Consider the following 26,374-nt stretch of genomic DNA (forward strand, 5'->3'; position numbering starts at 1 on the left):
ACGGAAAAATTGGGGTTCCCTTAAGTTCAGGGTTTCTCTTCTATAATGCAACCCACTGTGTATACTAGTTATCCTTCTGGGTCCATCCATGTTACTCCCATAGGACTCCAGGGCAAGGAGAAGCTGATGAAAATATGCTGATGCTCATATTAATTGATAAGCTGAATAGTAAATTTCTCTGTCTCTGATCGAGAAGCATTCTTTCTTCTGCCAACAGTGAGAGTGTGTCAGGTTAACCTGTTAGCTTACAAGTAGGGTAAAATCTCAGATCCTTTACATTTCTTGACAGTGCCATGTCCTGCAGTGTCTTCTGTGGAACCGCCATTAGTGCTGGCTTACTGGAGCCAATGGGCCTTCATACGGTAATCCACTCCCCAAAATGTTATGGCACGTTTGCAAAATTACTGTCATAGGACCCACAGCCAAGGGCTATAGGTTGGAAACAAGTCTCCCTGGTGACCTGTACTTCACACTCCTTTCCCACTCTTCACTTAAATCATGAGGTTTTTCTTACCAATTCTACTGCCTATGCCAATGAGCTAAGCCAATCTAGTTGGAGTTTATAGATCTGTGAGAATGACAGTGCAACTCAGCCTAAGTTGTTTTCACTTTGCCATTTGGAGCAAAAATCAAATTCATGGCCTAAAGATGAAATTAAAGGTATGACTATAAAATCCTTCACTAAGACCTCGGAAAGATCAAAGGTGGTGTCTTAGAGCATTTTCAGTCAGAATAAAGGCTCTTTAAATATTTTAAGGATGAGCCTCACAGGTTCTCTTAAATAATAGGGCCTCTAGGAAGCTTAAGGGCATTAACCCTAAGATATCTCAACAGAAGCCCAAGGTAGAGCAGAGCTTATCTTGAAAAGATTTATGTGTGTGGCATATATCTAATCGAGTTAACCCCAAAATGATTTTCAGGAGAACTTAAAGTTTTAAAGAGAACTACGTCAGTGGAAATACAACTTGGACTGAGACCATCCAAAATGAAAAGAGATTTTGGACCTCTAAACATCTATAAGCAGGGACCAGCCTGAGAAAACGACTCAGATGCAAACATGTGCTACCTTTATCTTGTGGTTTAACAACCCATGCAGGATATTGTAGTGAATACTGAAGCTTGAGAAAGTTCTAGGAAGTGGTCCATTTCATCTCTATGTAAAAATTAGTGGCATCCAAGTGTTCATATTTTTCATTTGTGACTTCTCTTTTTCATTATCAATATAATCAGAATTTCTCATTTTTCAGATATTTGTCCTTTGATATATTATTGTATCTTTCTTTTAAAATCAATTTTTGGGAATTCCCTGGCAGTCCAGTTGTTAGGACTCAGCGCTTTCACTGCCGAGGGCCTGGGTTCAATCCCTGGTCAGGGAACTAAGATCCCACAGGCTGCACAGTGCGGCCAAAATAAATTAATAAATAAAAATGAAGTCAATTTTTGCTCTCATCTATATCATATTGCCAATTTTCCTACTTTTTTAGAGAATTTATTCTAGCTTCTCAAATTGGATACCTAGTATATTAATTCTAAGCCTTTCTTCTTTTCTTTTATAAGCATTTAAGGCTGTAAATTTCCTTCTAAGTTTTACTTCCACTGACTTCCCTAAGTTCTGATGTTGAAATTTTCATATAATTCAGTCATTTAAAAAATGCCCATTATCACTTAATTTTGACCTATAAATTATTTAGAAGCATGTTTTAAATTTTGCAAATGTATGAAGAGTTTTAAAATTTATCTTTTTCTTAGTGATTTATAACCTAATTACTTTATAATCAGAGAATATGAGCTATATGATACTGATTCTTTGATTATTACAGGGACTTGCTTTTGGCCTAATAGGTAATTATGTTTGTAAACATCCCATGTATGCTTATGTATTCTCTAATTGTTGGCTCCAGAGCTCTATTGTACGTTAGTCTATAAATCAAACATTTCTATTGTTCAAATCTACCTTTATGTTTTTTGTAAATCTTGATGTTGTGGTAATTGAGAGGGGATTTGAAATCTTCCTGTATGACTGATTAGTCAGCTTAAACTTGCATTTCTCTTTTTATTTTATATAGTATGAGGCTCTTTTACAGTTACATTCAAGTTTATAACTGTGAATATCTGCCTGTACACCTTTTATCATTCTTTAGTGTTCATTTCTATCCCTAGTAACGCTTGTAACTTATTGTCAGTGTATTAGCTTCCCAAAGCTGCTGTAACAAAATACCACACAGCTGGGTGGCTTAAAACAATAGAAATTTATTCTCTCAGAGTTCTGGAGGCTAGAAGTCTGAAGTCAAGGTGTCAGCAGGACCATGCTCCCCATGAAGGCTTTGGGGAAGAATCCTTTCTTGCCTCTTCCAGCTTCTGGTAGTTGGTGGCAATCCTTGACACTCCTTGGCTTTTAGACTCATCACTCCAATCTCTGCCTCATCTTCATGTGGTATTTTCCCTGTGCCTGTGTCTCTACATCCAAATATCCTTCTTCTTACAAAGACAACCATCACATTGGATTTAGGGCCCACCCTAGTCCAGTATGATGTCACCTTAATTACATCTGCAAAGACCCTATTTCCCAATAAGGTCACATTCACAGGTTCTGGATGGACGTGAATTTTGGGGGGAACACTATTCAACCCAGTATAGTCAACTATTAATGTAGCTATCTCAGCTTGTTGATTTGTCTAATATATCTTTTCCCATCCTTTTATTTCCAATCTTAAAATGTACTATACTTCAGGTAAGTCTCTTAGAATCACTGTATAATTGAAATTAAAAAATTATAACATTTTCTTTTAGCTAGTGAGTTTAATTCAATTACTTGGATAACTGAGATATTCTAAATTATATCTCATTACCTTGATTTACCCCCTTTTTTTATTTGTCTTTTTTTTAGCTTAAAAAAAATTTTTTTAAATTAATTTATTTTATTTTTGGCTGTGTTGGGTCTTCGTTTCTGTGCGAGGGCTTTCTCTAGTTGCGGTGAGCGGGGGCCACTCTTCATCGCAGTGCACGGGCCTCTCACTGTCGCGGCCTCTCTTGTTGCGGAGCACAAGCTCCAGATGCGCAGGCTCAGTAGTTGTGGCTCATGGGCTTAGTTGTTCCGCGGCATGTGGGATCCTCCCAGACCAGGGCCCGAACCCGTGTCCCTGCATTGGCAGGCAGATTCTCAACCACTGCACCACCAGGGAAGCCCTATTTGTCTTTTTTTTTAATTGAGTCTTTTTGTTTTATAATTTTCTGTTTTTCTCTCCTGTTTCTAGTATTTTGGTGGTTACCCTTGAACTTTGACCATACTGTATTAGCTTCCTATGGCTGCTGGAACAAATTACCGTAACCTTAGTGGCTTAGAACAACAGGAACTTATTCTCTTGCAGTTCTGGTGGCCAGAAGTCTGAAATGGGGTTCTCTGGGCCAAAATCAAGGTGTCAGCAGGGTCTCACTCCCTTGGAAGGCTTTAGGAGAGAATCATTTCCTTGCCTTTTCTAGCTTCCAGGGCTGATTCCTTGCGATCCTTTAGTTCGTGGTCCCCTGTTCCACCTTCAAAGCCAGCAGCATCGTCATAATAAACTTCTCCTCTTTTGTATTAAAATATCCCTCTGCCTCTCTCTTTTGTTTTTCTTGTGGTACGCGGGCCTCTCACTGTTGTGGCCTCTCCCATTGTGGAGCACAGTCTCCGGACGCGCAGGCTCAGCGGCCATGGCTCAAGGGCCTAGACGCTCTGCAGCATATAGGATCTTCCCAGACTGGGGCACGAACCCGTGTCCCCTGCATCAGCAGGCGGACTCTCAACCACTGTGCCACCAGGGAAGCCCCTGCCTCTCTCTTATAATACACTTGTGATTACACTTAGGGCCTACCTAGATAATCCGGGATAATCTTCCCATCTCAAAATCCTTAATCACTTCTGCCAAGTTCCTTTTGTTGTATAAAGTAACATTCAAAGCGTTCTAGGGGTTAGAATATAGATATCTTTGGGGACCATTATTCAGCCTACCACACATACATATTAAGTACTACTTTTACCTCCTGAACATTGCAAAGAATTTAGAACACTTTCACCCTAATCAAAATGCCCTACCTAATTTAACACAGCTGTTCAATATTTATTATTTCTATTTTCAAACCAATTAAATCACACTGTAATTACTAGTAGTATTTTATATAATGTTTGTTTGCATTTATGTACATCTTTCACATTTTATTTGCTATCAGTTATTTTTTCCATTTGAGACCCCTGGGATGTTTTTCCTTTTTTTCTGAAATACGTTTTTAGAAGTTCCTTTACTGTAGATCTCTTATTGGTAAACGCCTTCATTTTTACCTGTAAATGTTACTTTTTAAAACCTCACTTGTAAGAGTTTTGCTGGAAACACAATAGGTGGACCACTACTCTCAACATTTTGAAGATCTTACTCCACTGGCTTCTGGCTTCCACTGTAGCTGTTTAAGAATTCTGTTGTTGTTTCAATTATAGTTCTTTTATAGCAGGGGTTGGCAAACATATTAAAGGAACAAAGAGTAAATATTTTGTGGTTTGTGGGCCATATGGTTTCAATGGTAACTGTTGCAGTTACTCAATTCTGCCACTGAAGTCCAAAGCAGCCACAGGCAATGCAGAAATGAACCGGAGTGGCTGTGTCCTAACATTTTATTTACAAACACAGTTTGTCAACATCTGCTTTATAGTGATGTGTACCTTCCTTCTCTTTGATTGCTTTCTAAAATCTCTTTGTCTTTGGTGTTTTGCAATATCACTACTATATGTCTAGGTGTGGATTCTCCTTTATCCATTTTTTGCTTCCAGGATTCATCTTCTTTTTAATTAATTAATTAATTTATTCTTGGCTGTGTTGGGTCTTTGTTGCTGCGCAAGGGCTTTCTCTAGTTATGGCAAGCAGGGGCTACTCTTCGTTACAATGCGTGGGCTTCTCATTGCGGTGGCTTCTCTTGTTGCGGAGCATGGGCTCTAGAATGCAGGCTTCAGTAGTTGTGGTGCATGGGCTCAGTAGTTGTGGTGCATGGGCTCAGTAGTTGAGGCTCACAGGCTCTAGAGTGCAGGCTCAGTTGTTGTGGCACATGGGCTTAGTTGCTCCACAGCATGTGGGATCTTCCCGGACCAGGGCCTGAATCTGGGCCCAAACCCATGTCCCCTGCATTGGCAGGGGGATTCTTAACCACTGTGCCACCAGGGAAGACCTATAATTTCTATCACTTTGAAAAATTTTGGCTATCAGCTCTTTAAACACTTTTTTTTCAGTTCTCCTACTCTTTCTCTTCTCTTTCTGGGAATTTGACTGCATATACACTGTCCTGCTTTATATTGTCCCACAGATCACTGAGGTTTTGTTCCTATATTTTCAGTGTTTTTTGTTTGGTTTTAAATCTCCCTTTTTGTATTTGGATCATGCTGTCACTGTTTTCTCATTCACTGATCTTTTCCTCTGCTAATCCCTTGTAGTGATAATTTTACTTCAGATATCATATTTTTGATCTTTAGAAGTTCCACTTAGTTCTTTTAAAATGTTTACTTCTCATTATATTCAAGTTTTTCTTTATATCTTTGTACTTATTCATAATATTTATAATAACTATCTTAAAGTCCTTGTTTAGTAGTTTATAATCTATCATTGTTGGGTCTGTTTCTACTGATTGATTTTCCCCTGGTTATGGTCTATATTTTCCTGATTTCTTCACATTGTTGCAGGAAAGAATCCAAGAGCGAGCCATAGTAAAGTGAAAGGTTTATACAGGGAGATACAAACTCCAAAGACAGAGTGTGGTCCATCTCAGAAGATGAGAGAGGCCTCATCTTCTTTTTAAAAGGTCAGTTCAGGAAAAACATTAGCCATTACCTTTCCAAACAGTCTCTTTCTTACATTCTTTTTGGGATTCTTGTTTTGCTAGACCTTTGCATTCTATCCTCCATAATCATTTTTCTTCATGTTTTCTTTTTGTCTCTCAGAGCTACATTCTGTGAGTTTCTTTCAGTTCATTAACTCTCTTGTTAGCTATCTTTTTTACCCTCTCCACAGTAGCTTCTTTAAAAAAAATTATTTTTGGCTGCATTGTGTTTTTGTTGCTGTGTGCGGGCTTTCTCTAGTTGCAGCGAGCAGGGGTTAAACTTCATTGCAGTGTATGGGCTTCTCATTGCGGTGGCTTCTCTTGTTGCGGAGTACAGGCTCTAGGCGCGCAGGCTTCAGTAGTTGCAGCACGTGGGCTTAGTTGCTCCATGGCATGTGGGATCTTCCCAGACCAGGGCTTGAACCCATGTCCCCTGCATTGGCAGGCAGATTCTTAACCATTGCACCACCAGGGAAGTCCCCATAGTGGCTTTTGATTTCAGGAATTCTATTTCTCATTTCTAAAAGTTGCCTTGAATTTCTTCTTTCCAAACAGTATCTTCTTGTGTGTCTCCTTCGTGACTATGTTAGCTCTAAATATTTCAAATATTCTATATAACAATTCCAGTATCTGCATTCCTTGGGTGACCAATTCTGAGTTAATTTTTTTCCCTCCGCTCTAATTGACTGTTTGCAGAATATGGGTATTTCCCTGGCTTTGGCTATTAGCTTGCTAGGGTTGCCATGACAAAATAACACAGGATGAATGGCTTAAACAGCAGACATTTATTTCCTCACTGTTCTGGAGTCTAGGAGTCCAAGATCAAGGTAGAAGCAAGTTGTTTTCTCCTCAGACCTCTTTCCTTGGCCTGAAGGTGGCCACCTTCTGTGCCCTCACATGGTCTTTCCTCTGTGTGCAAGCATTCCTGATGTTTTTTAATCTCCTTTCCTTAAAAGGACACCAGTCACACATGCATCCCAATGTTCACTGCAGCACTATTTACAATAGCCAGGTCATGGAAGCAAATGTCCTTCATCGACAGACGAATGGATGTCCATCGACAGACGAATGGATAAAGACGATGTGGTGCATACATACAATGGAATATTACTCAGCCATAAAAAGGAGCAAAATTGGGTCATTTGTAGAGACGTGGATGGACCTAGAGACTGTCATATGAGTGAAGTAAGTCAGAAAAAGAAAAACAAATATCATATATTAACACATATATGTGGAATCTAGAAAAATGGTACAGATGAACCAGTTTGCAAGGCAGAAATAGAGACACAGATGTAGAGAACAAATGCATGGACACCAAAGGGGAAAGGGGGGGTGGGATGAATTGGGAAATTTGGATTGACATACATACACTAATATGTATAAAACAGATAACTAATGAGAACCTGCTGTATAGCACAGGGAACTCCACTTCACTGTACAGTAGAAACTAACAACATTGTAAAATAACTATACCCCAGTAAGAAAAAAAAAGAACACCAGATTGGATTAAGGCCCACCCTAATGGCCTTTTTATTTAACTACCTCTCTTAAGGCCCTATCTCTAAATACAGTCATATTCTGAGGTAAGAGGGGATTAGGGCTTCAACACATGCATTTGGTGGTGGTGACAGGGGTGGGGTAGCGGGGGAGACACAATTCAGTCTGCAACAGCTATGTATGTGAAGTCCTTGGTGTTTTATATAGCATTTCTATGTTTAGTTTCCTATGTTGATAGAAGTCCTCTATACTCATTTAAAAGTATTTCAAACATTATTTGAAAAAGTATTCAGGACCTCATTCCCCAAAACTATGACTAAGAGCCCACAATAAAATTCTAAGGTTAATTTTTTTTTCTCCTGGGACACAAGAGGTTATTTACTATAAGACTTCATTCAGATGGCACTGTTTCTGGGAATGGAAATTTATTTACAGATATCAGATTTAAGATAATACTAATTTTGACATTTTTGCTGCTGAAAGCAGCATAAGCAAAGAAAAAGACAGCTTTTGGAGTCAGATCTGTGTTTGAAATGTTGCCATACTGTTTTCACTCTTTACTACTGTGCTTCTTTGAACAAATTATTTAACCTTTCTGAACATCAAAGGTGGATAATTCTATTCTTTCTGTGGATTATCCAAAGGATTAAATGAGCATGCCATCTAAAGCAATAGTTCTAAAATTTGACAGGGTGACTAAAGAATGTTGAGAAGTACATTTTAAAAAATACAGTTTTTAGGTCTGGTCAGCAGAATATTCCATGGGTTTATGGTGGGGCTTAGGAATGCATAATCTTTAACTTCCTCAGGTGATTCTGAATGTAGCCAAATTAAAAAATTATAGATTGCTCTCACTCTGGTCCTACACAGTCCTGCTAATTGATTTTGATAAATACAGCTGACCCTTGAACAACACCGGGGTTAGGGCACTGACCCCCCTCACAGTCAAAAATCCACATATAACTCTACAGTCAGCCCTCCATGGCATCCATGGCTTTAACCAACCACTGATAGTGAAATACTGTAGTGTGTCTTTATTGAAAAAGATCTGTGTATAAGTGGACCCGTACAGTTCAAACCCATGTTGTTCAAGGGTCAACTGTATATTTTAAATGGTGGGGAAGTTACAGAAGAGGTTCCTAAATTTAGTAAAGGTAATTTGACATTTCTTGAAAGATACATGTGGGCTCTTAAAAATGTGATTAATTTGAGTGCTGGGTTTATTTACATACAACTCTCCGGGACCTAAGAAAAAAATGAAAGCAGTCTGCAATATATATGCAAGAAGAAAACAGAAATATATGATAGAGGATAAAAAGTAGGAAAAACGTGACCAAGGAGAAGAATGGAGGAAGAAGCCATTCTAAATAATAGAAAGAGAATGGAGACAATAAGTAAAGGTAAACTTAAAACATTTTAAATAAACGATTGTGTTTAATTACAGAATACACTATGATTGTACAAATGCCAACACAAAAGAATGAAAGTTCCTCTATTCCCACCTGTTATTTACCTTTTGAGAATTTCTTATACACACATACACACAAACTTTCTTTGTTAGTTTTTCAAAAATATACATATAGGTTAGTACTATTTTGCAACTTGATTTTTTTCACTACTCAGTAGCACATCATGAACCTCTTCTGGTTCAGTATATACAGAACTTACTTGTGTTTAATGGCTGGATATGTCACTCATGTTCAGTAACATGAACATACTGTAATTTATTTTACCAATCCCTTTGCTGATGGACATTTAGGTTAACTTCATTGTTTTGCCATTACAAGTAATGCTGAAATGAACATCCTCTTCATATACAAATATACATATATATATATATATATTTTGCGATACGTGGGCCTCTCACTGTTGTAGCCTCGTCCGTTGCAGAGCACAGGCTCCGGACGTGCAGGCTCAGAGGCCATGGTTCATGGGCCTAGCCGCTCCGCCGGCATGTGGGATCTTCCCAGACCGGGGCACGAACCCGTGTCCCCTGCATCGGCAGGCGGACTCTCAACCACTGCGCCACCAGGGAAGCCCTACAAATATAATTTATTATATATTCTCCACATATATGTAATATATAAAATTCAAATTATATATATATTATATATATTTACTTGCATTTGTGCAAATATTTCTGTAGGCCTAATTCCTGGGCAAAAGGAAATGCCTTACTCTTCTGCCTTTTTCTGTATGACAAATTTCTGACTTTATTTGTTAACTAAGAAATGACTTCTGTTTCAAAATATGCCAAATGCATGCAGCTTTCAGTAGCACACACTATAGATTAGGACTTGGTGAACTTGAGGACTGAAAGGATTTCTTGGCCTGCTTGCCTGGAAAGTGCAGTGGTCCCTTGTAGACCTTTTGTCTTCATTATTTTCAAAATTTCTTCTAAAACGAAAATTAAAACAAAAGGTAAAATCCAATTAAATCATATGGTGAAGTACATATTATCACTAAACAGTTTAATAAGATGATAGACAGACTATTTACAAATTCTATTTATCTAAGAAAATAGCATATACCATGTAATTTCTATTGAAGTGAACTTGGACTTCAGACAGGTGAGAGCACCTTGGATTTTCAGGGTGTTGCTGAGAATTCTAATCAGACTGAATAACTGCTTTGCAGTGGTAGCCTACTCTGGACTCAACAGAAACGTTAGTTATACTTACTATTACAGTAAATGATTCATTTTTTAGTTGCTTGGCTCTAATCTCTGCCCTATATCCTCCCTTTTGGATGAAAAATGCCAACGAGCGTGTGTGCAAATCATATACTGACATTGAAAAGTGGTAGTAAATGAAGTAGCTTATTTCTTTAAAGGTACTGAAAAAAGCAAGACCTTCTCTTTCTAAATAACTAACACTAAAAAGATGAAACCAAGAAACTGGGGTCACAAAAAACAAACCCTCAAAACCAAACAATCCGAAAACCCTAGTTAATTATGATGTGATTTGAGGGGCTGAGAATGTAACATATAAGATAATAATCAAACCTGAGATGTACAGAAAAGAGAAGAGAGATTATGGTCGATTTAGTTAACCAAGTAATCTGAAAACCAAGATATAAAAATCCTATCAGGAGATACCTTTCATGATAAAACTTCAGATGAACTAAAGAGTATGCAGCAGAACTGCCAAGACATGAAGACTAGAATATAGAGAGAAAATTCACAGAGTGAACTGAGGGTGAGGTGTTTTAAGAAGATTATAGATTCTGTATTTGAATATTAGTTGATAAATTAGGGAAAAAAATCTCCCTCACTCCAAAAAAGACAATACTCTTTAAAATCAGAAAAATCTACCTCTAAAAAAATCTCTCTCCTCTTTCAACATGAATGTTATGTCTGTATTATCTGTTGTCAGTGATTACATTCATTAACATTCTGGGTTACTACCATCTTTGACATAATTAGCCTTGATTTCAGCAAAGTAAATGGTTAAAAGATAAACTGGTCTGTATTACCTGGATTGTTTTCTTTAATGGTGACTAAATAGAACAATCCTCTTGGTGAAAGGAGCTCTGGAGCCAGTGGAAACAATCTGTCCATGACTTCACGACCATTTCGGCCACCAGCCCAAGCTGCCTCTATCCCGTGACTCCTTACCTGTGACCAATTAGAAAGATTGTTCTGTTTTGACTTAAGTTACATTAAAAAAAACTGAATCTTTTTAACAAGTAACGTTCACCAAACAGTAATGTACTTTTTATTTTACTGCTGATGAGGAGGCAGCAGTAAAGCTGAATCTGAGCCCCATCATTTCCTAGCATGTGTGACCTTGCATAAGCCTGTAATCTTTTTTTTCTTTTGCCCTTGGGATAAATCTTTGTGTGATTAGCAACATAAAGCTAAAGGTCCTAAATATCTGTCACCATTTCACATTTAATTATGGCAGCTGGCACTACAGGAGAAAACTCCCTTACAGAACCCTTCATGTCTCCAAATCTTACATAGATAAGTCTGTAATCTTGATGAATTAGTTTCCTCTCTTACCTGTAAAATTAGAAAAACAACAGTTTTATCTGTAAAATTAGGAAAATGGTAAAAAATTATTTTTGTCCTTTAGGAATAAATGAGGAAGTATATTTAAAGTTTGAGAACAGTGCTCTGTGCATAATAATGTGGTTTAATAATAGTTGATACTATTAATACAATGTTTAAATTCTTAATATAGAACAATTAGGAAGAAACTAAAAGGGAGAACTTGTATTATAAGAGATCTACTTTGCAGAAACAAAGTTTCAAAATGTCCCACTGTATCTGGCTGTCTTCTAGATTACTGAGAGTACTACAGCCCTTTTTCAGGAACCCACTTATTACATAAAAGTACATTGAAGCATTTTTTCCTACAATGATCTAATTATAGTATAGAAACAAAACCCATGAGTTTATATAGCATTAAAAATCTTTAGATGCTTAACACTGTATATTGTTTCTAAAACTTAAGAATACATCGAGAGATGAATGGATAAAGAAGATGTGGCACATATATACAATGGAATATTACTCAGCCATAAAAAGAAATGAAATTGAGTTATTTGTAGTGAGGTGGATGGACCTAGAGTCTGTCATACAGAGTGAAGTAAGTCAGAAAGAGAAAAATAAATACCGTATGCTAACACATATATATGGAATCTAAGAAAAAAAAAAAGTGGTCATGAAGAACTTAGGGTCAGGACAGGAATAAAGATGCAGACCTACTCGAGAATGGACTTGAGGACACGGGGAAGGGGACAAAGTGAGAGAGTGGTAGTGTATATATGGACATATATACACTACCAAATGTAAAATAGATAGCTAGTGGGAAGCAGTCACACAGCACAGGGAGATCAGCTAGGTGGTTTGTGACCACCTAGAGGGGTGGGATAGGGAGGGTGGGAGGGAGGGAGACGCAAGAGGGAAGAGATATGGGGATATATGTATATGTATAACTGATTCACTTTGTTATAAAGCAGAAACCAACACACCATTGTAAAGCAATTATACTCCAATAAAAATGTTAAAAAAAAGAATATCTTGATGAAATCACTCAAAAACTACTTAAACCCTAATACAATTATTTTCTTCCTAATCCCTTTAATGGTTTTTGTCCACATTTTAGTTTAAATTATTTCCATAAAATTATACATTCTGCTTTTATTCATTTATCATGGCATATATTTCCCCATTAAAAATAATTTCTTGGGAATTGCCTGGCGGTCCAGTGGTTAGGGCTCCACACTTCTGCTGCAGGGGGCATAGGTTTGATCCCTGGTTGGGGAACTAAGATCCCACAAGCCCGTAAAAATGAATTTCTTTATACCTATAACCATATACATGTACAATTAAGAGAAATATGTTCGTATACCTCCTTTTTTAAAAAAAACTGTACTTTTCCCTTTTCTGTTTTGCTTGTCTGCTACCCTCCCATCTTACATACACACACACACGTTTTTCTTTTTTGTCCGTGTTTTACAAAAAAAGGATTATATCTACATTCTTGCCTGTATCTTGCTTTTCTCAACAGTACCATATGGAAATCTCTTCATGTGATCAGGTATAGTTCAATTTCCTTTTTAATGGCTGCATAATATTTTATTGTGTTAGAGTATCATTTCTTATTTAGCTATTGATGGGCATTCAGCATGTCCATTTGCTTAATTTTTTTGTATCTAATTTAAATTATTCTCATATTTATCATAAGCTCCTCAATATAATTTCCCACATAGTTAATAATACTAGGGAATTTATCAGTTCCTCTGCTTTTTTGGTCATGCCTTTCATCCTGGAGACTTCCCTTTTCTAACATTCCAAGAATTCCCTTTTTCTGGGGCCCATATCTTCCCGTTTCTTGGCTTACTCCCTTATTTTGGTGGAGCCCATTCTCTGGATGTTTCACAGGGTAAAGTTACCCATGGAAAGAGTGCATGGTGATGACAGCTTTTGCCAAGCCTGTCCCTTGTCACTTCTGTTTCAGTGTGGACTAGGAGCCCTCTGTGCTGGACCCTGTTTACACGCCCCCCAGGGATGCTCAGCCAGGTTTGTCTGCTTGCACTAGAGACCACCCTCCAGGAGGATCTCCTGGCGACAAGCACATTCTCACAGGCCGTGGAGGGGAAGTTTTCATCTCTGGAAGGAGTCACGTTCGGTGGTCTGCTGACTGCCTACTACCTGGGCTTTGCTGTGCCTTCCCCTGATCCTTTATAAGTCACAGGTACAAACCAACAGTACCTAACCTCATGTTGAGGGATGTAATAGTAAGTATAGCCACAACTTTTTACAAACTCCTATTATTTGTATGTCTCCTGGATCTAACCTCTAAGTCTCTTAACTTTTACCTTTATTGTTTCCTTTTTTTTATCTTCATGCTCAATGCACTGAAATATTTTCATTTGGTTTCCATACCACTGATTCAGGTCTTGACAGAGACTACATTATCTTTAAATTCATTTCCTAATGTTTTACATAGTAAAACATATTTTCAGGCTCCAGAAAATCTTTGTTGTGCTGTATTTAACCCTGCTCTCCAGCTAATTGCTCAGCTAATGGAAATTATGACACTAGCTCTCTCTGTTGCAACTGTGACATTGCCCACACTCAATTACGTACATAATTACACACACAGCTTAGGAGTAGGAATGTGGGAGAAAGGAAGCCCATTCATCTCACCATGTTCCCAGAATCTCCTCCTCATTCACTAGTCTTCCCAGTAGTCTGTAGACCTGATAAACCATGATTTACTTAACTGTCTCTCTTCTGTTACATATATAGGTTCATATTACTTGTTATCATAAATAAAGGTGCACTAAACATATTTTTGTAAATTACAATTTATATTCTATTGTTAATCATTTTCCTAAATTAGATCTCAAAGACTGAGATTATTGGTCACGCTTGATATTTATTTCCATAGTGCTTTTCTAAAGAGTTTTATTAAGCTGCAGGGACTTCCCTGGTGGTGCAGTGATTAAGAATCCTCCTGCCAGTGCAGGGGAGACGGGTTCAATCCCTGGTCCAGGAAGTTCCCACATGCAGAGGAGCAACTAAGCCCGTACGCCTCAACTACTGAGCCTGCGCTCTAGAGCCTGCAAGCCACAACTACTGAGCCCACATGCCACAACTACCGAAGCCCACGTGCCTTGAGCCCTTGCTCTGCAACGAGAAGCCACCACAATGAGAAGCCCGCGTACCACAACAAAGAGTACCCCCACTCGCCGCAACTAGAGAAAGCCCGCGCGCAGCAATGAAGACCCAACGCAGCCAAAAATAAATAAATTTATATATTAAAAAAAGTTTTATTAAGCTGCATTTCCCTCCACTGCTGTTCACCTTATGACAATGACTTTCCTTCTCACATGAGTTCATATGTCAGGGGAGCAACAACTTCTCAGTAGTAACAGCAGCAATATAGACCCTTCCCATCTTGGTAAAGGTGAATGTAATATTTATCAGCCTTGCCAGAGAGTGATCATCAAAGAATAAAATAGGTACAATAATTCAGAGGAAAGCTAGCTAGTCCATCACTAAACTTTTGTCTGCTTTGACCATTCTTTCTTTAAACTGGGAAATGGTTACTGCGGTTTTCCTCTTCATCACTGGAAATGCTACAGCAATGCATGTCAGGGTTATAGCTTTTTCCTACCTGAGATGAGGACTGCTTTCCCCCACCCCCACTTCCTGACACCTGTGAAAGGAGGAAAGCTAAGGCTTTCAGAAATAATTCCTATGTGAATTTAAGGTGATTAAAAATATTTTTTTTTGCAAATTTGTTATTCATGATAAAGGTACACACAGATACATGAATTTAAACACCATGGCTTGATTTGGATGGGATTTTAAAGAATAGATATGGACCACAGTTTGTATTTCCATTAGTTTCAGGTTCCTTTCCTATGTCTACCAATAGTATCCAATAATTGACAATTACAAGTAAAATGAGAGCAGTCTGTGTTATTAGCGGCTGACTGATGTCATATGATGAAGTATGTTTGACTTTTAGATAGAAAAAAGCTGAAAATATTAGTAATTAAATTTTGTTGTATGTCTTACCTCTTCAGGTGGAGTCACTACATAGGGAGGATTAAACACCAGAAGATCAACTTTTTCCTTCAATCTTGGTAGCAAGCCTTTGACCTAAAAAATGTTCAAAATAGTCAGAATTTTAAGCTGGACCCAGAAATAATAAATAAGTAGATGGATAGATAGATATCCATCTAATCAATCTTTAAATATACTCCCTCATGTTTTTAGAAAAAATGTGTTAGAGAGCCAAATTTAAGACAGAAATGGAGATAAATATCTTCACACTTTCATTCAGATAAAGATTATATGCATTTACCTAAAAATAGGGAAAATAAACTATTTATCAGAATGAACACTCTGCTCTTCAACAGCTCACATGTTTACATTCTGGGCTCACTTTTAGAAGACGGAGGCAAGCTCTCACATATTCTGCATAGATTTGTGCACAACTTTAAAGTTATAGCTGCTAACTTAAACATTTATTTTCTATAACCAAGGGAAATATTTTACAAGATGACAGAAAACATACATGAATGACAAAAATATCAGAAGACAGAATTTTGTTTTTCTTTCTACGTCTTTAATTACTTGTATATGTATTGGCTAAAACAATTAGATATCAAAGAAACAAAGGACTAAAAATAGTGGGAAGAGACCTGAAAACATCAGTTGTTTGGCATTTTATAAATATTTGAACTGATACAACTTTCTATAGAATAAGAAAAATGTCTTTTTAAAGAAAGTATATTTAGGGCAAAATGTCATTTAAAGCATCCCTCTGATTGAATTAAATAACTAAGTATTTAAAAAATTATGTCTGATGATGTCATCCTATACCTTCGCAGGCACAGTAAAGTAAAAATGCTGTATCCGGATGAGTTCTCACCCCTAAAGCCATTTCCTTCAAATATTACTTCACACTGACTCTCACTCACGAATTCCAACCCTGTTATTCTTCAAAGGTAATTTCTTTCTCTACTCATTTAAAAAGAGAACAGATAACTATTTTGTGGAACATAATTCAGGTGTATCTTCTGCAAGTAGAAAGGCGACTAGTTAATCTGCTGTTCTTTCTAGTAATAACATTGGTGAGGAAGTACATTTGAAATAACCAAAAGCTTTATTTTCAATTCCATAAAGAAATTAAGTTTCCCAATTGTAAAAAGAATTCAAAAATGTAATTTTCAGGAAATGCTGAGTAAGGAAATTAGAAAAGAATTTGCTGTGTAATTACTTATGATGGCCCTGAGGTACTATATACTAATAATCATTTCAGTACTGGACTTCAAATAAAGGAACAAATTGATACTAAAAAAATAGAAAATTACGGAGTTAAAAAGAAAATGGATTTAAATGAGAAGTCACTGTGGACTGGATATAAAATCTAATTACAGGCAACCCTCACTCATCCATATCTACCTTTTGAATAGTCTCACAGCACTAGAATAAACCCAAGAATTAAGAAGTAAGCAAAAAAGGCCTCTGACAGCACGTTTTAAATCCATACAGCAAAAGGTACTCTGTGTGAGAAGCACTTATTCAGAATCCCTTAACTCTTAGTTTAAATACAAGTCTAACTAAATTAATTGTTTGGTATTCTAGCACAAAGCACATGAAAAGAGCCAGGAAAGTGCTATCAATGGGTAGCAGTGAAACATGACAACATAAAGCAAGTGAAAAGACAGACAAAGAGGAGAGAAAATAAAAACTCAAAATCACTGCAGGCTATAGCTACTTAATGTAAAGGCAGAAACACCTGAATAAACCTTAGTCATTATCACGTATAGTACAGAATAATAACTGATATTCATATTAATGACCCTGAATCACTAAAAGGTAAAATTATGTTCATTTTGTTTTAAGAATGTAAGGAAATGCATAAGACATATTTGAAAAAGGTTTTTTTCTAAAACTACAAAAGAAATACAATGAAAGTACTACTTTGTGAACAAACTCAGTTAACCAAAACAATGATTCTCTTTTATATGATAGCTGTGACACCCTATGTCCAGTGTTCTGAATACAAGCAAATGTAAAGAGTTTTGTAATCTGATCACAATACCCATGCTCATACCTATCTCTTCCTACCTTCTTTGCCACAAGTCAACACTCCGCATCATGGTCAGCTTTCGTTACTGAAAGAATGGATTCTGACAGCTTTAGAACTGACTACCACCAGTCATGTTATAAAACAGCTGTGAGACCTCTCAACTTTGATTCAGAAGATGTGGGCTTAAATTCTGGATTTATCACTTTATTAGTTATGTGACTTTCAAAAGTGTCCCTTACCTCTGTTAACAAAAATAGATATTCTGAATTTCTTGTATCTCTAAAGTTTTATTGTTCTATCAAAAAAAATATAATACTAATTATGGACACATTAAAGAAACAACTTTAAAATTTAGGGACTTCCCTGGTGGCACAGTGGTTAAGAATCCGCCTGCCAATGCAGGGGAAATGGGTTTGATCCCTGGGTCCAGGAGGATCCCACATGCTGCGGAGCAACTAAGCTCGCAAGCCACAACTACTGAAACCCGCGTGCTCTAGGGCCCATGTGCTGCAACTACTGAAGCCCGCATGCCTAGAGCCCATGTACTGCAACAAGGGAAGCCACTGCAATGAGAAGCCTGTGCACCGCAACGAAGAGTAGCCCCCGCTCGCTGCAACTAGAGAAAGCCCGCGCACAGCAACAAAGACCCAACGCAGCCAAAAATTAGTAAATTAATTAAAAAATAAATAAAATAAAAATTTAAAGAGTAAAATCACCACACTGATTGAGTATCTTTCTTGATAGTCTAATTTTTAATGGCAGTAACAACTTCTAGTGGTATGTATAGAACTTCTTAGATCTTTGGCTTAATTCCTTCTAAGCTGCAAAATCATTTGTGAGTTTAAAAAAGAGAAAAGCTCAATACCCTTACCAGTACAAAAATAATACATGTCAAGAAGCATGGAAAGCATTTTATATTTCTTATGCCCACCTGTACATACTATTATGATTTTTGCTTATAAAAAGGCATTCACATTTATAACTGAAAAAAAGTTCAGAATCATCCAAATCTTACTAATATAATGTAAAATGTTTTAAAAACTGGAACTGAAAAACGTACGATGTGTAACTTAAAATGATGGTTCTGTAGTCGTCATTTGTTGTTTTTACCTGCCCAGGACCCATTCTGCCTTTCATCTGATTACATGTCCTTGACTTTCATTGGGGAAACTCTACCTCCTCTCATTCTCAATCCAAGTGGCTTGGATTATCCCAACCGAGCTGCTGGAGTGGGACTATGACTCAGGCTCAAGCCAATCATGTGCATATTCCAATCCCCCTTGAGAGATAGGCATATGACTAAAGCTGATATAAATGGCACTCATTCTGGGGCTTCTGCTAGAGTAACTGAATAGAAAGTGTTTCTTTCCCTGTGAAGTTGCTGAGAAACAAGATACATACATGCAAGCATCTTGTTACCATGAAGGGAACGACTGCTGAGGAATACAGCCACTAGAGAGAAGTTTACAGTTAAGAAAAAGATGCCTGTAACATCATTTGAGTTCCTGAAACTGTTCACTCTTTTTATTAAAGCCAGTTTGAGCATTCTTCTGACTGAAAGATACCTGATCTATACAGGCCAAGAGAAAGTTCCCTTGAATTGTGGAAAAGATGGATTATCTCAGTCAAGAATTTACTTTGTTCAGCGGGTTAAAAGTTAATTAATGACTCAAGTTTCTTTGACCTAAATCACCTTGACCTTAACTTACTTGAAAAGAAAATTAATTATTACAGTACTGGACAAGGACTAACAGCTTACCAAATCGGTAATTATTGGTTGAATGTGGACTTTGTTACAGCGTGCTGTCTCCAGGGTACATGCTGCTGCCTCAGGGTTGACATCAGTGCACCTATAAACAGAAAAAAACCAACTACATCCTGTGTCTACGGACAAAAATTCAAGGAATGCTCTACTCCTTTTACATAAAGTAGATCTATAAAAAAAATTGGAATGCTTTAATAATGGTGAATTAAAAAAAAGAACTCAGGGGCTTCCCTGGTGGCGCAGTGGTTGGGAGTCCGCCTGCCGATGCAGGGGACACGGGTTCGTGCCCCAGTCTGGGAAGATCCCACATGCCACGCAGCGGCTAGGCCCGTGAACCATGGCCACTGAGCCTGTGCGTCCAGAGCCTGTGCTCCGCAACGGGAGAGGCCACAACAGTGAGAGGCTCACGTACTGCAAAAAAACAAATTGTTATATTGATATAATGTCCAAGAGTAGAAGAATACACTTACATGCACACATATCTGAAGGAATTTATTAAATTATGAATCCAGCAGGAGAATACTATGTAGCTACCAAAACTGAAATTTAAAAGGAAAATGCTCATCATACAATATTAAATGAAAAACTTGGGAAATGAAAAAACAATAGAGGAAACACAGTTGGACCATGTGTGGTAAAATTTATAGGTGATTAAAAAAAATTATTTGGTTGCACCTGGTCTTAGTTGTGGCACGTGGGCTCCTTAGTTGCGGCAGGTGGGTTCCTTAGGTGTGGCATGCAAACTCTTAGTTGCGGCATGCAGGTGGGATCTAGTTCCCTGACCAGGGATCGAACACAGGCTCCCTGCATTGGGAGCGTGGAGTTTTAAACACTGAACCACCAAGGTGATTTTTATTTTCTTCTTTATATTTTCTATATTCTCAAATATTCTAAAGAGAAATTTTATTAACTTCCAATTTTTTCTGATAATCAACTTATTTATCTGAAATAAGATTCATTTTTTTATTCCAATAATTTAATAGAAAATTAAAATAATATATAATATGAAAAAAATTGAGAAGATGCTGAGCTGGTGCAGGCCCAGGCCGGCCTAGTACAAAGTTAAGGAGGTAGGGAGGAAGGTGGGGAAGCAGGAGGGAGGCAAACTGCCCTGCACAATGGGGAGGAGGCAGCTCAGAATGTGGTGGGTGTTATCAACGGCTGGCTTGACACTTTGGTGCGTACAATGTACTAAAAAAAACCAAAGGGAATTCTAAATCCTTCTAAACCAGCTGGTGAGGGAAGAGGGCAGGACAAGGATGGGGATGAGGGAACCAGTGTAGGCCTTCTGAAGGCCTCTGAGGGGAGGGGCTGGAATGTACTGTGTGGTTAGCAATGAGGTGGGAATGGATGGAAAAGGGCCAAAGTGAACTGTAACATGCAATGAAGGGATGGAAGAAAGACCCACGACTTGGCCAGCAAAGCTGGGGCAAAGGTCTCGGAAGGGGAGGAAGAGAGAGAGGGACTGGGTCCCAGTAGCTTGGGTGCAGTGGTTAAGAATCCACCTGCCAATGCAGGGGACACGGGTTTGACCCCTGGCCCAGGAAGATCCCACATGCCGTGTAGCAACTAAGCCCATGCACCACAACTACTGAGCCTGCTCTCTAGAGCCTGCAAGCCACAACTACTGAGGCTGCATGCCACAAATACTGAAGCCCACACTCCTAGAGCCTGTGCTCTGCAACGAGAAGCCACTGCAATGAGAAGCCCGCGTACCGCAAGAGTAGCCCCCACTCGCCACAACTAGAGAAAGCCCATGCGCAGCAACAAAGACCCAATGCAGCCAAAAATAAATAAATAAATTTTTAAAAAAAGATTCAAATTTAGAGATGACCTAAAATTATTATGCTTCTTATATAATTATGCAGTATGATGGAATGGTTTTGAACACGCAATTATAACTTTTAGGGAAGCATAACTTGCATCTGAATACTTACTACGCTTAAATAGACACTATCAGATACATATTATTTACTTACAAAAATGATTTAATTCAAGCAGTTATATCCATAGTGAATCTCTTAGACCAAGATGTGGATGAATTTGTATACTTACATGTACAATGCTTGAGGACCTATCATAGAGGCTAGGAATGCAGATACCACTCCAGACCCTGACCCTACTTCAAGGCATATTTCCACTCTAAAAAAACAAAATAAAACAAGTATTAGTAGTGGTATTAAAATACACATCTCGGGGGGCTTCCCTGGTGGTGCAGTGGTTGAGAGTCCACCTGCCAATGCAGGGGACACGGGTTCGTGCCCCAGTCTGGGAAGATCCCACATGCCGCGGAGCGGCTAGGCCCATGAGCCATAGCCGCTGAGCCTGTGCGTCCGGAGCCTGTGCTGTGCAACGGGAGAGGCCACGACAGTGAGAGGCCCGCGTACCGGGAAAAAAAAAAAAAAATACACATCTCGGAAAATAACTCATGCTACTTTTATGTCTGTTTCTCCAGCATCATCCCTCACCTACAAATATATGGAAATATAAAAGAAATTTATAAATAAGCTAATTTCCGACAACCACTTTGTGCTTAATACTGCATAGTTCAAAACTGTTTGGGGGTATGTAATTTATTTTAAGTCTGTAAAATAGTAATATAACAGGTAGCTTTCAATTAATTTCTATAAAACATTACATAAACCATGGAATGTTAATTTAGGGTTGGAAATATTAATATGGAAGACATCAGCCCTTCCCACAAGGAGCTTCTAGTTTGGTATTTCCTAAAATGATAGGATATTATTACAATATTTATTTATGAAAAACATTTTCTCTGTCACTTTGAAGTAATTCATAAGTCCATCAGCATATCCCAGGGAAAGAAAAGTTCCCCCATTCTACTGATAATAGATTTAGAGCAGCAAAGAAATTCCATATTTGTACAGCTTTACACTGAATTGGGAAAATATCTGAGTATCTGATCTTAGAATATTAATAATACTCCTAAGAATGCTATTGAATATAATAAATTCTTGATTCTACTGTATTTGTCCTTCCCTATAATCATATATATACATCAAAGGCACGAATTATCCCCATTACAGAAATAGGTTTGATGGGATATAGGGGGCTCTCTAGCACCTAACTTTCCAAACAACTATTCAAAAACAACAAACTCCAGGGGTTTCTCACTTTTGGAACCATTTCTACACATCTGACAAGCCTTTACTGTGCTGTAGGAAGGTCTGTTGAATCTTACCAGGCGGCTTCTACTTGAAAATAACTATTGTGGCCTCATAAATAATTAAAACTCCAAGACCAGAAATACCCAAGACTTTAAAACAAAATCAGTTCCTTTTACAGCACACTTTGTAAGGCACTTTGTGCTTGTAAATCTTTCTGTGATATCTTGATAGTAAAAGACAAGTTATAAAACAGTACTGTTCCATTCTATATTCCAGTAAATCCAAAAGTTCCATCGTTCACAATGAAAAACTAGTTTAATAATAGTTGGGGCATTTTACACGTGGAAAAATCTGACCAAGAGGGATAAATAAACACAATATGGATCTTTGAAGCCTGACAACTCTTTGTTTCATCCTGAGAAAACCCATTTCAACTCTTGATCTTTACATAAATCTAATTATCCAAGTTTCCTTCATTTAAAAAATGACAATGTAAAGTTTTTACTCTTTTTATATTATTAATTTAAAACTTATATGAGCACGTCAACAAATCAATTTTAATACTTATTAGGAGCTAGGGTATATTCTATAGGCAGCTAGCTGCATGTAACTTTAAATTTTTTACAGTTAAATGAAAAAATCAGTACTAGTCACATCTCAAGTGCTCAGTAGTCACATGGGGCTAATGGCTGTTGCTAGATAGCTGAGTATGCTATTCAGTGGGTTTAAATACACTCCCCTACTCCAATATTTTACAACCTCATTTCCTTTTTGTGCCCTTCCATTGCTAGAGGATGCTTTTATGCACTGAGTAAATTAATGCCATGCGACACTGTTATCTACTAAAAGTTGTAATATTAAGACGCAGCGTTTTCAGAATGTTTTGCTTTTGAACGTGTTATAATATCGCTACTCTCAGGGGCTTAGGGTCCTCAGTTAACAGCTGATAGGAAAAGATACATCCCGGCGTGGTGAGGAAGCATGGAGCCCCTGAAACCAAAACACCACCTTGGCAACTGCGGACAGATCCCCGCTAAACTGACTACGTATATCCACGGAAAAAATCCTCAGTTACGGTGTTCTGGTGTCAACTGTCGCCAAGTGGACCGACACCGCCTCCTCTCGGGGACGGCGGCGACAGTCCTTGCCTTGATCGCCCGCGGCCGCCTCTCCAGGACTCCCGAGCCCTCTCCCGCGGGGACCCTCGCCCTCCTCGCACCCCGTGAGTTCGGCTGCCGCCGCCTCGAGCGCGTCCAGCAGCAGAAATGTGTCCTCCGCGGGCTCGTACACGTCGCTGAAGGAGCCACGGCCCACATGCCTGTACAATGGCGTAGGGAAACAAGGCGCCGCCATCTTTCGCTCCTCCGGCCCACGCTTATGCGCAATGCGCATGCGTACGTGCAAGGGCGCAGGCCCTGCAGTGGGGGCGGGGCACCGGGGGGCGGAGGGTCACCTCGCTTACAGGTTGTCAGCAGATGCACCTGGAATGTCTAATTAGATGGTTATATAATCTGCAGCTACTAACATTTACTTTCTTCTTTAGAGTATTAAAATTTGTTTTATTTTGTGGACTAGCACCGGATAGAGGCAGCGTCTATTGTTTTTGATTAAGGGGAATGTTTTCTCTCTCTATTCTACACTTAGAAGTTTCCTTCTATTCCTAGTTGGCAAAGATTTGAAAAAATACATAATGTAATGGTTACTAAATTTAACCTTTTTTTTTTCTTTTACATCCATTGAACTTTCAACGTTGAGCCTTAAGATTAAGATTTGTTTTCCTTATTTCATTTTTTAGTAGTGCAATATAGTACAGAAATTGCCTTTCTTATGTTGAATCATGAATGCTCTCTTTTTATAAACCTCACTCGAGCAAAACGATGCATTTTTCTTTTATTTAATACACTGTTAAATTTGAAATGCTAATGATGTAGCTCTGTTTTGTATCAGGGTTATGCTTCCTTAGGACATCGTTTCTGGAGCATTTGATAGAACTACCCATAAAACTGATTGGGCTTGGTGCTTTTAGTGGGTGGTTCTCTGGTGTTTGGGGGAATCTTCTATAGGTTATTAGACTATTCAGGTATTTGCATTCTTTTCGAGTCAGTTTTTGAAATTTCTCACTAAAATATTTAAATTTGAGAAATAAAAATACAACGTACTTGGATAACATTTTTTAAAAACCTTGAATATCCAACACCCAGAATTGACAATTGGTAGTATTTTCTCATGTTTCCTTAAAATAGTTCTAAAATATAAGAACTAAAATATTACAAGTGACGTGGGTGTTCTTTCTGTACTCACCTTCAGTTCCATTTTGTAATCCTCAATCCAAAATAACTTATTTCATGGATTTAGGATCCGTCTAACCCATGTTTTCATGCTTTTATTCATACATTCATAGACAACATCTGGTTTATGTGTTTTCATATTTGTGTAACTGGTGATAGGTTGGATGTATTGTTCTTCAAATTTCCTTTTCACTCAACATTATCTGAGATTTGTGTTTTGGTATGTAAAGTTAGTTTACTGCTCTTAATTGCCACATAGTTTTTTGGAAATTATAAAACAATTGCTACCTGGCATGGATAAATATCAATTGGTAAACATTTAGTTTTTTCCAGGTTTTCACTTTTATGAATGACACTGTAATCAACTTTCTTAAACATGGCTTTTTCTGGTCTTTTACAGAAATTTCCTGGGATTCAACCCAGAGTGGATCAGCAGGGTTGTAATGTGTACACATTTTAAAATTTACTTGACATTTTCAAATTTCAAAATTTCTCCCCAAGCTAATTGTACTTATTTATATTTCTGCCACCTCTTTGTGGCAGATTTTAATATTGTTAGATTTATTTTTTGTTTATTTTAAATTAAATTGTTCTAATTGGTAACTGAGGTTAGGCATGTGTTCATATTTTCATCATTTGAGTTTCTTCTTTTGTGAATTGTCTGTTCATTTTTGCATATTTTTCCTTTTTGGTTTTGTTTTTATCTTTACCGAGGTTGATAACATACATAGGCCAAATAATTCTACATGATTTATTATGAAAAAACAATCCACTCTAGCACCCCAGCACCCAACTTCTCATGTCTCATTTCCCAGGGGAGGCCATTTTCAACTTTTAGCTGTTTCTTTGGCCATCTATTCCCATCTTTCTATATACCAAGCTTATAATGATATTACTTGATTTCTCAACTTTAGCATTATCTGTTGAGTTCCCATAGTAGGAGGTAAAGTTCTCATGAGAAGGCAAGAATTTAATTCTTCTGCCTCAAATAAACAAATGTAATTGCCACTCCCTCTCTCCCCATGTTCTCAATATGATTATATCGTGATTTTTTTACATTATTTTTTTATATAAATGCTACTCAAAACAGATGTGTAATATACTAGTTACATTTGCTTTCTTGTACAACTTTTTGCTTTTCCTTAAAGTTAATAATTATCCAGTGTATTAGTTTCTTAGGCCTGTCATAACAAATTACTACAAACTAAGGGGTTTAAAAGAACAGAAATTTATTCTCCCGTAGTTCTGGAAGTGAGAAACTCAAAATCAAGTTGTTCGACAGGCCATGCTCTCCATGAAGCCTCTAGGTAAGAATCCTTCCTTGCCTCTCCTAACTTCTGGGGGTTACCAGCAATCCTTGACCTTCCTTGGCTTGTGGCAGTGTAGCGCCCATCTCTCCCTTAGTCTTCACATGGCCTTCTTTCCTGTATGTCTTTGTATCTCCCAATCTTTCCTTATTAGGACACCAGTCATTAGATTTAGGGCCCTACCTATTCTAGTATGACCTCATTTTAACTTGATTATATTTGGAAAGATTCTATTTGCAAATAAGGGCATATACACAGAGGTGGGGGTGAGTGGATGGCTCAGGACCTCAGCATGTCTTTTGAGGGAATATGATTCAACCCACAACACCTAGTGATAAGTACTTTTTCACTTGCATAGTTTTCTGCATATCAAAGTTCAGCCTCAAAGTCTCTTCTAATTGTTTATCCTCTGCCTGCCCACCACCCCGCCCCACATATATTTAAAGACATTGAGAATACTGATTATTTCTATCTAATCTGTTTAGGCACCAGT

The 26,374-nt window shown here is 37.9% G+C and overlaps 1 protein-coding gene across 1 annotated transcript; it reads right to left on the bottom strand.

Moving 5' to 3' along the window:
- Positions 1–6,565: 6,565 nt before the first annotated feature.
- Positions 6,566–23,664, bottom strand: N6AMT1 (N-6 adenine-specific DNA methyltransferase 1). Its single transcript, XM_030880962.2, has 6 exons — positions 23,506–23,664; positions 21,214–21,300; positions 19,153–19,243; positions 15,371–15,454; positions 10,807–10,948; positions 6,566–9,729 (listed from the first exon to the last, which is right to left on the bottom strand). The coding sequence occupies exons 1-6, from the start codon at positions 23,637–23,639 to the stop codon at positions 9,623–9,625; spliced, it is 645 nt and encodes a 214-aa protein (XP_030736822.1). The 5' UTR covers positions 23,640–23,664; the 3' UTR covers positions 6,566–9,622.
- Between the last annotated feature and the right edge of the window lie 2,710 nt (positions 23,665–26,374).

Source organism: Globicephala melas, chromosome 4 (genome assembly GCF_963455315.2).
Source record: "Globicephala melas chromosome 4, mGloMel1.2, whole genome shotgun sequence".
NCBI classification, from domain to species: Eukaryota; Metazoa; Chordata; class Mammalia; order Artiodactyla; family Delphinidae; genus Globicephala; species Globicephala melas.

Coding starts and splice junctions, on each gene's coding strand:
- N6AMT1 (XM_030880962.2), bottom strand. CDS start 23,639: ATGGCGGCGCCTTGTTTCCCTACGCCATTGTACAGGCATGTGGGCCGT. Junction 10,949..15,370: donor TAGTGACTCCACCTGAAGAG/GTAAGACATACA, acceptor AATTGGTCACAG/GTAAGGAGTCACGGGATAGA. Junction 9,730..10,806: donor CATTAAAGAAAACAATCCAG/GTAATACAGACC, acceptor TTTTCGTTTTAG/AAGAAATTTTGAAAATAATG.